General features: G+C 35.5%; 1 protein-coding gene across 33 annotated transcripts in view; it reads left to right on the top strand.

Annotated features, from left to right (window-relative positions):
- Positions 1 to 17,358, top strand: part of RIMS2 (regulating synaptic membrane exocytosis 2) — a 592,339-nt gene that overhangs the window by 173,699 nt on the left and 401,282 nt on the right. For all 33 annotated transcript variants that reach the window (XM_044245143.1, XM_044245129.1, XM_044245136.1 and 30 more), the window contains one exon: positions 1,710 to 2,020. In XM_044245143.1, the coding sequence (XP_044101078.1) occupies positions 1,710 to 2,020 (311 nt within the window). The remainder of the gene's footprint in view (positions 1 to 1,709; positions 2,021 to 17,358) is intronic.

Raw genomic sequence — 17,358 nt, 5'->3', positions numbered from 1 at the left:
GCATTTAGAAGGTCTTACTATCCTGTGATTGATAGCATTTCTTTATGCAAATAGACTGTGTAAATCCTGTCCCCAGTGAGCTTTGAATTTAGTGGGGTAGGGAAGAAATGAATATACAGTTCAAAGAGATAACAAAGTAATATAAGAGACGCCTGGGTGGCGCAGTTGGTTAAACGACTGCCTCCGGCTCAGGGCGTGATCCTGGAGTCCCGGGATCGAGTCCCACATCAGGCTCCCAGCTCCATGGGGAGTCTGCTTCGCTCTCTGACCTTCTCCTCGCTCATGCTCTCTCTCACTGTCTCTCTCTCTCAAATAAATAAAATAAAATCTTAAAAAAAAAAAAAATTAAAAAAAAAACAAAAAAAACAAAGTAATATAATATTAAACAACATTGTATGATATGAATTACACAAACAATATGAATGAGAATGAGGACAATAAAGCAAAAATTTTAAATGGCATTTTATAAAAAAATCTTTGCATCAGTTGAGAATACCATAATAAATCTTCCTTTTACTGTAGTTATCTATTTATTATTGTTATAACTTATTTAAACTATGAGGAAGTGTTGGCAATATTGAGAGCTCTTTCAGTATTTGACTTAAGTTTCAGTTATTGACATAAACATCAGAAAACCCTCACTTGAAACATGAACTCACCTTTTATTTCATGAATAGATAATTTTATTTTTCCTGATACATTGAAAAAGATTTCTTAGAAGAAAGTGAAGGTTTTCTGGTCACAAAGACAGTAGTTAAGATATTCTTAGATTCCTGGAGTCTGAAAAATGTACTAAAAAATCAAGGGTAGGACGGTTGTTATGTGGCAATGGGGAGGGAGAAAGGGGATTTACTGTTTAATGAGTATAGATTTTGAGCTCTGCAACATGAACAAGTTTTGAAGATGTGTTTCACTGTTCTTGAATATACTTCTGAACTGTGCACTTAAAAATGGTTAAAGAGGTAAATTTTTTTAATCACAAAATGTAAAAACATAACAACAAGTATCCTTCTATAAATTATGAGCAACTAAGAGGTTTATGTTGAAGATCAAAAATGTTCCTAGCTTTATTTTAGCCATTAAGAGCTACTTAAAAGGAATAAATACCCCTTCAAGAAGCTTATAATATAATTATTTGGTGATAGAAGATTAACATAATATTAGTAGGTAATCTACTAGAAGTCTAATATCTAATAAGCATTGTGCTAGACATTTTATATAAATTATTTCCAATCTTTAATTCTCAAAACAATATAGGAAAAAGTATTATCACCCCTATTTCCTTATTTTATCACTAAGGAAACCTTAATAGATATGAAGGTTCAGCACCTTGTTCAAGGTTACAGTTTCTATATTGGAATTAGTATTTAAACCCAAGTCTGTCTAGCCTCAAAATCCATTTTCCCTATATTATACCATGCCCCTAATTTAAATAAAAAGCAATTAAAGAATGCATGTAAACAGCAGGTAATTTGGGACTCTTGTTTGGTATTTCTGCTGTCAGTTAACATTGCCTGTTTCATTATAATTGTGCTGACAAATTAAAAGATACGTGATGTAATTAATGGTAGCAGTTAATCTGGATTATATTTTAATTTCAGGAAAGATAACCATTTGATTTTTTGTTGTTGGTTTGAACTGTCTTCTCTTTTGACTTGTGTTTAACTTTTGGAACCACTAATTTTTCTTCCCTGTGTATTCGTGTGCAGGTTATGTGGGTATGTAATTTGTGCCGAAAACAACAAGAAATCCTCACTAAATCAGGAGCATGGTTTTATAATAGTGGATCTAACACATCACAGCAACCCGATCAGAAGGTTCTCCGAGGACTGCGGAATGAGGAGGCACCTCAGGAGAAGAAAGCAAAAGTGCATGAGCAGGCCCAGTTCCAAGGACCCTCAGGTGACTTATCTGTACCTGCAGTGGAGAAAAGTCGCTCTCATGGGCTCACAAGACAGGATTCTATTAAAAATGGGTCAGGAGTGAAGCACCAATTTACCAGTGACATAGCTTCAGACAGGTAAACATTTTGTTTAATCTTTAGGTAAACATTATTTTTATAACCTTCATTCCAAACAGAAATAAAAATACATGAAATGTTGAGGCAACGAGTTGTCTAAATGTAATGTGAATGTCCGTGTGTTTTATATAAATTGGGAAGTGATGTTCAGGACTTGAGCTTCTAGAAGTTTGAACAATCTTAGGTTTATTCTGATTTTCCAGGATAAAAAAATCAAACAGAGGATTTATATAGAAGGCTGTTGGCATAGGAAAGACAGACTGGGGTAAGAGCAATGGGAATGAAGAAGAGATGGTTTTAAGACATTTTAGAGAGGTTGCATCGAAGGAACTAGCTAGAGTTGGGGGGTAAGAGAATGGGGAATGTTACTGATGTCCACCTCGGGCTGAAGGATGAGGTAGTTTTCCAGGCAGGTAGATCCAGAAGAAAGGATTTCATGAATTTGCTGTGTTCATGGGCTAACTCTGTTATTACTACTTGGGATGAATTCTATGGGCTTCTTCATGTTCAAAATGTTGGACTTCTATAAGTAGAATTTATGGTCCTATATTTCCTACCTTTGGAAGGGGAGAATGAAACATTTTCATGGGAAGATTATTTTTCTATACCATATTCCTATTTGAATTGCAAATTTAAAAAAAATCTGGTTTATACTATTTCTGTCACCCAGAAGTGGCCAATAAATTTCTATGTGAATAAGTACAAAGTCATGCATTTGTGGAAAATCAAATCTAAAATTATACTCATAGGATGGTGGGTTCTGAGCACTCATTTGTCACAGGTAAGATAATTGGACGTCACTTTATATAGTGCCTCAAATGTCATCCCGATGAATTGCTGTGTCTTATGAGAACTTTGCTAGTTCTTTTGAAAACTAGCAAAAGTGAAACAATGTAATTCTGTCTTTGGGAAAAACAATGGTGGTTTCACAGCTGAAATACTATAAACATGTCTCAGTGTAAAATCCCAGGAACCCCAAAATTTTAATTTTTGAGGTCCACGTTAAGCAGACAAAATATTTGGAAGGCAATCCCAGGCATGACCTGTAGGGGAGCAAGCAATGGTCTAGTTAAGAGAAAAAACGCAATCCTAAGCACATTCAAGAACAGGTTATTTCCTATAGCCAACGTGTCTCAATTTTACTGAGACATCTGGGAGACAGGGTAGAATGGCTCAGCCTTATCCTACCTGATGGGCAAGGGGATTTGGGTGTTTATCCCTATCTCTCCTTTGTTACCGGTTTAGGGTTGTTCTAGAGGGTGTTAACTCTTTTTGGAACTCACCAGCCAAGCATGTTCTTATGGCCAGAGAAAGCACTCCGGCAGAGTATTACACTATGGTAAGAAGACAGAGCTGTGTAGGGTCTGGTGGAATGATGAGGCCGTGTGCGCTGGGACAGTGGCAGTGTCTGCTCCACAAGGACTGAAGAAGTCAACAAAGCCTGTAAAATGGCCACAACAACGGTTGCAGTATCTGAATTTGGATGAAAAAATAGATGATTTACCAGCGGAGGTGGGATTTTCAATGAAAGAATGAATGACTAAGTAAAATGGGTAATGGGGACATAGATGGCATTCTGCAAAAACTAGACAGGTGCATGAGATCGTTTCCTTTGGGGTTTAGAAAGATGGTTTAGGAAGAATAGAAGGAAATACTGAAATACTGGGTCACGTAATAGATTATGAAGTTGTGGAATGCATTTCCTTAGGAGGTTGTAGATGTGAAAAATAAATCCAACTAGTTTTTGATGAATGATTAATACATCTTTGTGAGGAAGCTGGAATCATCTCTCTAATCTTTGAAGAAGGTGGTGATGAGAACAAATATATCTCTTTCAATATTATCTTTCAACTCTTCTTCTGTTGACAAAGTATTAGCCTGGATGAACAATAGAATCTGATCCATTGTGGGGAAGCAAGATATAGTACTTCCCACCCCCCCCCCCCTTTTGCCTGGTGGCTTTGGTACCATTACGAATAACTGTGTATCTTAATGACTCAAAGCATCCGGTAAGTATATCCTTCTTCTTTCAATCTCATATAAGTCAAACAAGTAGCTCCTTTTGGGTACAGGAATTACTCTAGTCAGGGAAGAACTTAGAATTTAACATTAGAGTTAGTAGTTATGCCTAGAAAATGGGATTGGTAATAACTTGTAAAAGCTATTATTTGAAAAATACTTTCTCTTCAAAAATAATTCAGTTTTCCTTACCATAAGCAAAAAAAGAGCATTTGTTTTATTATTTTTAAATGTAGATTCTATAACAGTTTGCTATGTGTGCATCTGTGAACCCACCAGATTCTCTCCCCTAGACCATGGCATCAGCAGACTATGTCCCTGGGCCAAATCTGGCTTACCACCTTTTTTTTTTTTTTTTTTTTGGGTAAATGAAGATTTCCTGGAACATGGCCATACCTATTCATTTATTTAGTGTCTTTGGCTCTTTTCATCTACAGCTCCAGGGCTGAATACTTTTTAAGGGACTATATGGTTCTTAACAGCCTAAAATATTTACTCTCTGACTGTTCAAGAAATGTTAGCCAATTCCTACCCGAGAGAGTAGTTAGCTCTCTTGTTCTGTTGGTATGTCTGCTTTCTTTGCCCATTTCCTTTTGTTACTGTTTAAATAATTTCAGTTAAGCCTGTTTTATTGTAGCTGTACCACATCTTCTTTATCTTCTTTATCCAGTCATCTGTGGATGGACATCTGTTTTAGGCCTATTTTTTTGTCCTGCTTTCCCCCTCTCCCAGGCCCTCTTCCCTTCCTTTTTTCTCTGGGTCCCCATTTCTCTCTTTCTTTTTCTCTCCACATCTCTCTCTTTTCTTACCAGAATGATTCTCCTAGCAGTTTGAGCTGGACAGTGAAATGCCGCTACTGATAAGGAATATAATTTTAGTAAAGTATTATTAGTAATTTGTTTTGTCAGTATCATTCAGGAACTGGTAGCCTCAAAAAGAGAAGCTTCAGTTCAATTAATTTAAAACTCTATAGATCTTAGAATTGTGTTTGACAGATACAAAAGTATGTTACATTGTCTTCTTTTAAGGAGTTTTAATCTTTAATTACAGTAACTTTGATCGTTTTATGACTTCTTTCTCCCCTCCTAGGTTTTAGCACAGTGCTTTACACATGAACCCTTCATGTTCATTGAGTGAATGACTATCAATTGGCCCTAGATCCTGGCTTTGAGTTCATGAATATTTACTTAGTTTATTTGTGAAAATGGTAAATTTTTTTTGTCGATTTAGATGCAAAATATTGTTAGAAGTTTTCAAATATGTTTTTTATTTCAGAATAGGTTTTGAAATCACCATTAAAAAAAAATTATGTGCACTTTGCTTACCCTTTGTTATGTCCCTCAGGGAGGCCCAGTGGCTTCTCAGCCTTTAATTTACATATATATAATGTGGGGATTTCATTAAAATATAGATTTGAATTCGGTAGTTCTGAGGTAGGACTGGATAATCTGTATTTTCACAAGCTTCTGAGGGATGCCGTTACTTCTAGTGCAGGTTAGTAGTGAGGCAGTAGGGGATCTGAGAGGATCTCAGGGAGGGAAACACCAGTGGCGTTCAGTAGCTCAGAGGCAGTTGTCCTCTGTAGCTCTACCACTAGGGGGCACACCACTCAGTGAACACGGAAAATTCCTAGAAGCGACGTAATGGTTCATTTGAATATATGGTTCTAACATACTTGTAGGATGGAGGACACAGGTGGAGACCAGCTACCTGGTGGTGGATTGACGACATCCATGGTAGCTTCAAGCTCCTACGTCCTTTATTATGACAGCGTGGCTGAGCATTTACTTATTTAAATATGTTATATTTTTTATAAATTTATATATAGATTTATAAAATAAATTTAAAAATATATTTTAAAAATAAAATTTAAAAATAAAAATAAATATATTTTTATAAATTACTTATTTCCCCATTATTATACAGTAGGGAATATCATATATATATGCATATATCTATATACGTATATAGATATATACCTGGATTCATTTTCAGAGTGGTAAAGGGGATGTTACAGAATATTTGTTTTACAAAGAGGCCTTGGGTTGGAGGAGGATTGGGAACCGCTGTGGTAAGGAATCTAAGGTGGGATCTGGAGGAGGGTGGATAAAATAATCATTAAAAAACTAAATTACCAGAATGCCTGGGTGGCTCAGTCTGTTAAGCATCTGCCTTCAGCTCAAGTCATGATCCCACAGTCCTGGGATCCAGCCCCACATCAGACTCCCTGCTCAGCGGGAAGCTGGCCTCTCCCTCCGCTGCTTCCCTGCTTGTGCTCTCACTTGGTGTCAAATAAATAAAATCTTCCAAAAAAAATAAAAACTAAGTTTTTGTTAAGAAAATAAAATTAAATATAAACTAAAATAAATTTGTCTTACAACATTTAGTTGACATTTTATACACTGAAATTATTTAAAGGTTGGGTGCTTTATAATATTCATAGTGGAAAATGGATAGTTAAAATTTAGGAAACAGTTAATTTTTTTCTTTTACATATACTTTTAGCATTTATTTAGCACTTCCTAGGACATTGGGAGAGGTTTAAAAGTAAGAAGTGTTAGTGCTAATTTGTTTGGTGGAAAGCATGAAAACTGGAAATCAGAAGGCATAGTTCTTGGTCTTCTCTTTACTGTTGTCATTTGTAGATGTATATCTTTTGTGTCTCATTTTCTTATCTCTGAAATAAATAGGCAGTCTGCAAGATCTCAGAAAGACTTCCAGTTGTAAAATTCTTTGCTTTGTTGTATTTTAAGGTCTCTGCCATGCTATAAACTTAAACTATTCTCTTCCATTACTTTTTTCTTTCTTATAACTGGTAGTCTTATGTTAAATTAATAGAGGGTTATCTTCCATATTGTAATAACTCATTGTTATAATCTATTTATTCAACAGAGATTTATCAAATTTCAGTTAGATATTATCTGTTACTATATGCCTCAAATAATTTTACCATGATTCATACATAAAACTAAATGTATCTGACATATTAGATTAAATCTCCAATAAGGACATTTTGACTCTGATCTTGTAATTATAGTATCATGTAATATTTAATCTTTATATTTAATCTTTATATATTACCATGTAATATTTCTCTATTTTCCCTACTTATTTATTCTATTATAAAACAAAAATTAATGATAGGAAAAAGTAACAGAGTTAACTGCTTCTAATGGACTATGAAGCATTTTAAGAAACACAACTACAAACAAATGATATTTCATAGGCGTCCCAGATTCTTAAGTATCTTTTTCTACATTTTACTTCTTAAATAATGACACTTAATGGAAGTACTGAGACACCTTATTATCATTTTTTTCCTGGAATTTTGATTGAGAGTGGAAAACAAAAAATATCATGACTCAATTACATTTCAGTGCATTCTGTTAGATGGTGAGTATGCTACCAGCTGTAAGTGATGATAAGAGACTAATAAAATTGTAAGGTGATTATCTTGGATCAAAATGTAAAGTTTAAAGGCAAATTGAGTATAAGGAAAATTTAGTAGTTTGGTAATCACCATAATTTCCTTATTGTAGGATACTTATAACCTACCAAATACTTTCGTGATGCTTGATTAGATAATTAACTTAAAAGTTTGATTCAAATTTCAGCTAGTTAACATACAGCATATTATTAGTTTCAGGTGTACAATATAGTGATTCCCCACAACATCTGGTGCTTGTCACAGCCAGCACCCTCCTTAATCCCCATCACTTATTTACTCATCCCCTCACCCACTGCCCCTCTGGTTAAGCATCAGTTTGTTCTCTGTAGTTGAGAGTCTGTTTATTGGTTTGCCTCTCTCTCTCTTTTTCTCTCTCTCATTTCCCCTTTGCTCATTTGTTTTGTTTCTTAAATTCCCATATGAGTGAAATTATATAGTTGTCTTTCTCTAACTTACTTCTCTTAGCATAATACTCTCTAGCTCCAACCACGTTGTTGCAGATGGTAAGATTTCATTCCTTTTACGGCTGAGTGATATTCCACTGTGTGTGTGTACTGTATCTTCCTTATGCATTCTTCAGTTGATGGACACTTGGGCTCTTTCCATAATTTGGCCATTGTAGATAATGCTGCTATAAACATTGGGGTGCATGTATCTCTTTGAAGAACATTTTTTTTTTGTTCTTTGTTCTTTTTTTCTTTGCTGCATCATAGGGTAGTTCTATTTTTAGCTTTTTCAGGAACCTCCATACTGTTTTCCAGAGTGGATGCACCAGTTTGCATTCCTACCAACAGTATAAGAGGGTTCCCCTTTCTCCATTTCATTGCCAAACACCTATTGTTTCTTGTGTTGTTGACTTTAGCCATTCTGATTGGTGTGAGGTGATATCTCATTATAGTTTCGATTTGTGTTTCCCTGATGATAAGTGATGTTGAGCATTGCTTCATGTCTGTTGACCATTTATATGTTTCCTTTGGAAAAATATCCATTCATGTTTTCTGCCTATTTTTTAATTGGAGTATTCATTTTTTGGGGTATGGGGTTTTATAAGTTCTTCACATATTTTGGATACCAACCCTTTATCAGTATGTCACTTGCAGACATCTTCTCCCACTCCTTAAGTTGCCTTTTAGTTTCATCAGTTTTTCTTTGCTGTGCACCATTTGATTATTTTAAAGGAAAAGTAATAGTTAAAATATATACTTAAGATTTTTGCTTCCAGTATAGATAGAACAATAGGGTTTTTGATTTACCCTTCAGTCTGAGATACCTGAAAAAATAGATAATATATTTGAAACTGTTTTTTTAGAAATTGGACATCAGGCAATAAAGGAGAGAGTAATACCTGAGAGATGGAAAATAAAGTGAACCCCATGATTGCCCTAGCATGCTGCTTTGAGAGAGTTTATAGGCTGTTGCACAGGGAGAAGAGTACAGGCAGAACCCAGATGTCTTCCTGTGTTGAGGAGACCGTTCTGAGGGCTTGGGGAGACCAAGGCAGCCATAGTTTGCTAGACAGAGTACCAGAGAGGAGAGAGATGAGCAGAAAGATACCCTGGAGATCTGAAGAGGGTTCTTTTTGTGTATTCAGTGGACTAACGATTGTCACATGTGTGAAGAAACTATTTTAGTCCAGAGAGGATCATCCAAAATGATTAGAGAACACTGTCCTGCATTCACATAGGACCAAGAATAGTGTTTATTCCCAGCAGCCAGACTAGAAAACCTCAAGATTCCTGGAATATTGGGTAGAGTAGTTCAGGAAGTTTTATCTCAACAGTGGGGGATAATTAATGCTAACATGAGCACTGCTGTGGGACAGAACAGCCAATCATAAAGCAAGACCTGGCCTTTCAGGCCGTTTGCAAGTAGTTTTACTGCCTCCCAGAAGTTCAGGAATGTTTATAGGAATAAAAAAATATTCAGTACCCCACAAGACAAAATTCAAGGTGTTTGATATCCAGTCAAAGATAACAAAGTACCAAATGGCAGGGAAACACAATCCATAATGGGAAACTAACCAGACACTGGACATCAATCCAGAAGTGATAGAGGTATTAGAATTAGCAGGCAAGAACTTTAATATTGTTATTATAATTGTATCCCATACAATTTAAAAGAGTAGAGGTAAGTAATATAGAAAAATAAAACCCAGATTAAACTTGTAAAGATGAGAATTATAATATCTGAAATGAAAAATATACTTGATAGGGATAATGGAAGATTAGGTACTGAGGAAGAAAGGGTTACTGAGTTGAAGACACACAGAAATAATGCAAAATGAAATACAGGATAAAAATGAATAAATAGTTTAAAAAGTAAAAGAACATCATTAGTCATGGGATTGTATCAAGTATTTGGTATATGTGTAATTGGGTGGTCCTTGAAGGAGAGCAGAGCATGAAGAGCACTAAGAAAAATTGGAAGAAATAGTGGTCGAATGTTTTCTCTTTCTCCAAATTTATATTTAAATCCCAGTTATTTAACATACAGTATAATATTAGTTTCAGGTGTAGAATTTTCTGATTTATCACTTACATACAATACCCAGTGCTCATCACAAGTGCCTTCCTTAATCCCCATCACCTATTTAACCACACCCTTTCCCCCACTGGTAACCATCAGTTAAACCCATTTTAAATATAAAGACAAATATAGTGAAAAGTGAATGAATGGAAAAGTTATACCATGCTAAAACTACTTATACAGCCAGAAAGAAAGCTGGATTGGGTATACTAAGACCAAAGTAGATATCAGAGTAAACAATATTACCAGGAATGAAGAATGTTGTTTCATAATGAAAAAGGTCATTTAATCAAGAGAGCTATTAACAGACCTTCAAAATATATGATGCAAAAACTGATAAAACCGTAAGGAGAGATTGGGCAAATCCACAGTTGTCGTTGGAGATTTCAATACTCTTATCTTAAAAACGAATAGAACAAGTAGGCAGAAAATCAGCAAAGATAGAGTAATCTTGACAATAGTATCAAACAAGCTGGCCTAGCTGATGTTTATAGAATAGTCCACTAAAACAACGGCAGAATATTCAGTCTTATTAGGGATTCATAGAACTGTTACCAAGATAGATATTCTAGCCATTAAACAAGCCTCATTAAATTGAAAGGAATCCAAGTAATAAAAAATCTGTTCGCTGATCACAATGGAAATAAATTAGAAATCAGTAATAGAAAGAGCTATGAAAAAAGTCTCCCAATATTTAGGAGCTAAATAATGTACTTTTAAATAACCTAACAATTGAAGAAGATTTCAAAAGAGAGCGTAGAAAACATTTTTAACTGAATTAAAATGAAAACACAGCACAAAATTTGTAGCCTGCCCCTAAAGCAGTACTCAGGGCAGAATTTATAGCACTTAGGCACCTATATTAGAAAATAGGAAAGATCTTAAAGCTTTTATCTCAGCATCTACCTTAAGAAACTTAGAAAAGTAAATTAAACCCAAGTAAGCAGAATAAAGAAAACAATAAAAATGAGAGCAGATATCAATGAAAGAGAAAATAGAAACAATGAAGCCAAAAGCTGATTCTTTGAGAAAATCAATACAGTCCCTAAACCTCTAGACAGACTAATTGGGAGAAGAAAGAGAAGACAGAAATTACCTGTATCATGAACAAGAGAGATGACATCACCATGTATTTCAGTGTTATTAACATGCCAAAAAGGAAATACTTTGAAAAACTTTGTTCTTCCTACAAAAAGACATATTAGGTGAACTGGACAAATTCCTTGAAAGACACAAATCACCAAAGCTCACCCAAGAAATGGGCAGCTTAAATAACCTTATGTACTAAAGAAATTGTATTTGTGGTGAAATATCTTCCCACAGGGTCACCTGGGTGGCAGTTAAGCAGCTGCCTTGGGCTCAGGTGATGATCCCAGGGTCCTGGGATTGAGTTCCGCATCGGGCTCCCTGCTCAGTAGGGAGTCTGCTTCTCCCTTTCCCTCTGCCTGCTGCTCTGCCTACTTGTGCTTGCTCTCTCTCTCAAATAAATAAATAAATAAATAAATAAAGTCTTAAGGAAAAAAAACAAAACCCTTCCCACAAATAAAACTATGTACCTGATGGCATCACTGGTAAATTCTAACACTCTTTTAAGGAAATCATGCCATTTCTACATAAACTCCTGCAGAAAATTAAAGAGGAGGGAATATTTCTCAACTCCTCTTAGCTAACATTAAATTGATACCAAAACCAAAACCAAACTACAGATGAACATCCCTCAAAAATAGAAATGCAAAATTTCAGAACAAAATTTAGCAAATTGAATCCATCAAAATCTTAGAAGGCTAATACATCATGACCAAATGGGGTTTATCTCAGGAGTATAGTTTAACATTTGAGGATCATGGTAATTCACCATTTTAACAAAATAGAAACTGTATTATTTTAATGGATACAGAAAAATCATTTGACAAACTTCAACATCCATTTTTAATAAAAACTCCCAGCAAACTAGGACTAGAAAAGAACTTTCTTAACCCAATCAAATGTATTTATGGTGATTCTGCAGCTGATACCACATCTACTTGTGAAAAATCAATACTTTCCTCTTAAATCAAAAACAAAACAAGGAGGCCCATTTTTACACGTCTAACCAACACTGTAGTAGAGTTTTTAGTCAGTGAAATAAGACTAAAATAAATAAATAAAAGCCATCCAGATTGAAAAGAAAGAAATATTTTAGATTACAGAGTACATGACTGCCTTTATAAGAAAAATCAGAGGAGTCTGTAAGAATGCTATCAGAACTAATAAGTGAGTTTAGCAAGGTGGCAGAATATAAAGTCAATATCAGAGAACCATTTTTATTTTTAAATACCAACAAAGAACAACTTGAAAATGAAATTTAAAATATTATGATTTATAAGAGCTTAAAAATATGAAATACATTTTCTTTCTTTCTTTTTTTTTTTTTTTTTGATTTGACAGAGAGAGATCACAAGTAGGCAGAGAGGCAGGCAGAGAGAGAGGCAGGCAGATAGAGAGGAGGAGGCAGGCTCCTCACCAAGCAGAGAGCCCGATGTGGGGCTTGATCTTAGGACCCTGAGATCATGACCTGAGTCAAAGGCAAAGGCTTTAACCCACTGAGCCACCCAGGTGCCCCATGAAATACATTTTCACTAACACCAACTGATTGAAGTACTTAGATATAAATCTGACGAAATATGCATGGGATCTGTATGCTGAAAACAATGAAATGCTGATGAAAGAAGTAAAAGTTCTGAATAAATGATGAGATATACTGTGTTCATGGATTAAAAGACTAAATATTGTTAAGATGTCATTTCTCGCGAGTTGAATCTCTATATACAAATAGATTCTAAAATTCATATAGAAGTGTTTGGAATAGCCAAAACAGCTTTTAAAAAGAATGAAGATAGAAGCCTAACACTCAGTGATTTAAAGACATGATAAACCTACAGAAATTAAAATAGTGCAGGGTTGACTTACATCAACACAAATAGATCAGTGAAATGGAATGGAGAGCCCATGCTAGACCCACACATACGTTGACAACTAACTGTTTCTATTAATATATGATGTATTATTTCCTTCAGGGGTACAGGTCTGTGAATCATCAGGCTTACGCATCTCATAGCGCTCACCATAGCACACACCCTCCCCAGTGTCTATTTGACAACTAATTTTGACATGCAAAGGCAAATTGGTAAAGAAAGGATAGTCTTTTTAAGCAAATTGTACTGGAACAACTGAATACCCACTTAAAAAAAAAAAAAGTTTGAAGTTTACTTTTTTACCATGTAACCCAAAGTGAAAATGGATCATAATCTAAATGTAAACCTAGAAGTATAAAACTCCTAGAGAAAATATAGGGGAAAATTATTATGATGTTTGTTTAGGCTAAAACTCTATAGCTTTTGGGAGGAACTAGAGGAGAATATCTTCACGACTTGAGGGCAGGCAGTGTTTTCTTAGATATCTAGAAAACACTAATCATGGAAAAAAATGACAAGTCAGGCTTCATCAAAATAAGAACTTCTGCTCATCAGAAGACATTGTTAGTAAAATGTGTAATCAATTTGTATTTCAAGAAATTTCAAGACAAAATATTTGCAATACATGTAGCTTAAAAAGGAATATAATGAACATTTACATTTAAATGATAAAAATAATCCCCAAATTTAAAAAATTGGAATAAACTCTTCACAAAAGAAAATATGTGAATGGTTAATAAACAGAAAAAAAATATCTGGTGTTTTTAGTCATTTGTGAGCTGGAAATCAAGACTGCAGTGAGATAGTGTGATTCACTCATTAGGAAGGCTGCAGTTTAGAACAACAAAAAGCTGATATCACATAGTATTTGTGAGGACTTAGAGCAAATTGGACCCCTATTTCTTTCTAGTGAGAGTGTAAAACATGGGAAATGGTATGGGTGTCTTGGAAAAATCTTTGACAGTTTCTTATAAAACTAAATACACATTGGGGCACCTGGGTGGCTCAGTCGGTTTAGCCTCCGACTCTTGGTTTTGGCTCAGGTCATGATCTCAGGGTCATGAGATTGAGCCCTGCGTTGGACTTTGTGCTCAGGAGGGAGTCTGCTTGAGATCTTCTCTCTTACCCTTTCTACTCCCCCCCACTCCCAGTAAATAAATAAGTCTTAAAAAACAACAACAACTAAATATACACTTAGCCTGTGACCCAGTAAGTCAACTTCTGGGTATTTACCTAAGAAAAAAATGAAATTGTATGTCTATAAAAATACTTCTGTAATAATGTTTATAGTAGCTTTATTCTTAGTAGTTTGGAAATGGAAACTATCCATGTGTCCATCATTCAGGAGAATGAATAAACAAATTGTGGTATATTCAAATAAAATGAGGGAACTATTTACATGCACTGAAACATGGATAAGTCTCAAAACTATTGTTCCGAGTAAAAGAAGCCAGACATAAAAGAGTAACATATTCTATAGCTCCATTTATATGAAGTTTAAGAAGAGACAAAACAAATGTGTAGTGGAAGAAATCACATCAATGCTTTCCTTGTGGGAACTTTCTGGAGTGAGAGAAATGTTGTGCTCTTGACAGAGATGTGGGTTATGAGTTCTGTATATTCGTCAATAGCTATTGAAGTGTAACACTTAAGATTTGTGTACTTTTTACCTGAAGCCAATCTCATACTATATGCGAATGAACAAGAATTTAAATAAAAATTAGAAAAAAAATGAAGAACAACTAAAAGATTTGTGTACTTTTTACTGAATGTAAATCATTTCTCAATAACCAAATTAAAAGATAATTATGTGCATAATTGCCATATTAAAATTTTTTATCTTTAAAATTTTTTCCAGTTTTATTGAGATATAATTGACATGTAACATGGGATTAGTTTGTGTACAATATACTGGTTTTATGTATGTGGGTATTGTAAAATGAGTATTAACATAAGTTTCATTAACATCCTTCACCTCACATAATATATTTTCTTCTTGTGAAGAGAACTTTTAAGATATACTGTTATGTTTGTGACATTTTTAAATTGCTGGTTTCATTGAAAAAAATTATTTTAAGGTTTTAACCATTTATTTGTCAGAGAAAGCATGCATGAGTAGGGGGGGTGACAGGCAGAGGGAGAAGCAGGCTCCCCACCTGAGCAAGGAGCCCCATATGGGACTTGATCTGAGGACCCTGGGATCATGACCTGATACGAAGGCAGATGCTTAACTGGGTGACTGAGTCACCCAGGCATCCTGTTTTCATTGAAATTTTATTGGTACTAAGTATTTTTAAAAAAGATTTTATTTATTTATTTATTTGACAGACAGAGATCACAAGTAGGCAGAGAGGCAGGCAGAGAGAGAGGAGGAAGCAGGCTCCCTGCTGAGCAGAGAGCCCGATGTGGGGCTCGATCCCAGGACTCTGAGATCATGACCTGAGCTGAAGGCAGAGGCTTTAACCCACTGAGCCACCCAGGTGGCCCTGGTACTAAGTATTTAAGATTTATTATGAAATTGGATTAGAAATAATAAATTTTTCTTCATAATAAACCGTTCGACAGCGGTTCCTTTCAATGTATTTGAACTCTATTTATAGAGTGCTGGAAGTGGACCTAGAACCAAATCATTTGTATTTAGAATTTATTAAGTGTGGATTACATATGATTTAGGGACTGTGTGCCTATATCTGTGAACTGTTTTCTGAAATGGTGACATAGTTCTTATGCATCTTATTCCAACTCATTACCTGAGATGTATGGTGAGGGAAAAGTAACATGGAGATGAAAGAAGATAAAAAGATACAAAGGGAAATCGCTTTATTTTTAAAAAAAGATTTTATTTTTTGATGGGGAGAGAGAGAGAGAGAGCACAAGCAGGGAGAGAGCAGCAGAGGGAGAGAGAAGCAGGCTCCCCGCTGAGCAGGGAGCCCGATGTGGGGCTCCATCCCAGGACCCTGGGATCATGACCCGAAGTGAAGGCAGACGCTTAGTGGATTGAGTCACCTAGGTTCCCCAAGGAAAATAATTTTAAAAAGGGACTCGAAGGTTGTGCCTGGGTGGGTCAGTCATTTGGGCGTCTGCCTCTAGCTTAGATCATGGTCCCAGGGTCCTGGGATCAAGCCCAACATCAGGCTCCCTGCTTAGTTGAGCGGGGGGGTGGTTGGGGCTGCCTGTCCCTCTCCCTTGGCCTGCTGCTCCCCCTGCTTGTGCTCTCTCTCTCTGTCAAATAAATAAATAAATTAAATCCTTTTAAAAAAGGGAATTAAAGTATGGTTAAGAGAGTAAGAAAGATTAATTATAAAGAGCTAAGGAACTAGAAAAGATAAAGCTCTGATGGTGGCCTTGGGAGAAAGAGGAATCTTAGTAACTTGGAAGGAAGCAAGTAGTAGCTTTATAACCTTTATTCCTAGATATTTCTTTTTATAGTTTTTTTAGAATATCAGACGAAACAAAAAGGCAGCAAAGATGGCTGTGTGTTTCGTGCCACTTCCACTGAATTATGCACATTCAATAAATACTTGGAACAGATGAGAAATGATTGAAAATTATCATACTAATGTGTTGAACATGACTGATGTCATTTCTGTAGCATCTTTGTCTTTTATTGGCAGAATGATCAAACCATACACTTGACGACGTATAATGACATTTTCCAATATAGCCAACACTTGAGACCTATTTTTACGAATATGATATGAGCTCTGAAAGGCAAGCTATGTCTTTTTTAAAAAAAGAATGTTTAGCATATTATAATTGGTTTGACAGTGTAAAAGTCTCTTCTCTCGGAATAAATAACTTTAACAGTTTTAGTGTCAATATTTAGATGAAAAAGAATTTTTAGTTCTATTTTCAACTGAATTAAACTTGAACCATTCTCCAGTTTCCTTCCTTTAAGTGACCTATAAAAGGAATTGCAATGTGTGCCAGTTTGCTTAGGACGGTCCCAGTTTGCACCTGTTCTCTCCTGGCAGCCTGCAAAGGTTGGCATTTATCCTGCATTTATTTTATATGAAGTGTTTCATTAACAGTTGCACTAAAATAAGTTGGGGTAAGTTTGGTAGGTCTCCACTTTGTACTTACAGCTCCTGACATGATTTCATTGTGTGGGATGCCTATCCTGTGAACAGAGTTCTCATCTGAAATGCAACCACCAAGAATCCATCTTTCCCCCAACTTCGCAGACACAGGATAGCAAATGTTTCTCTTTTAAGAGCAGGAGGTGAGGCGCTCACTGACAAAACAAAGTGTGATCTAAAGGTCGCTGGTGGGGTTGGGGGAAGTATTTGACATGACTGTTCACTTGCTCTTTGGTCTTGAGGACACTTTTGTCATGGCTCATTCTTTAGCATGTGAGATGCAGGAAGAAAGGTATGTGGGAGACTTCAGAA

Source organism: Neovison vison, chromosome 4 (assembly GCF_020171115.1).
Source record: "Neovison vison isolate M4711 chromosome 4, ASM_NN_V1, whole genome shotgun sequence".
Lineage (NCBI taxonomy): Eukaryota > Metazoa > Chordata > Mammalia > Carnivora > Mustelidae > Neogale > Neogale vison.
This window is presented reverse-complemented; position numbering and strand designations above follow the sequence as displayed.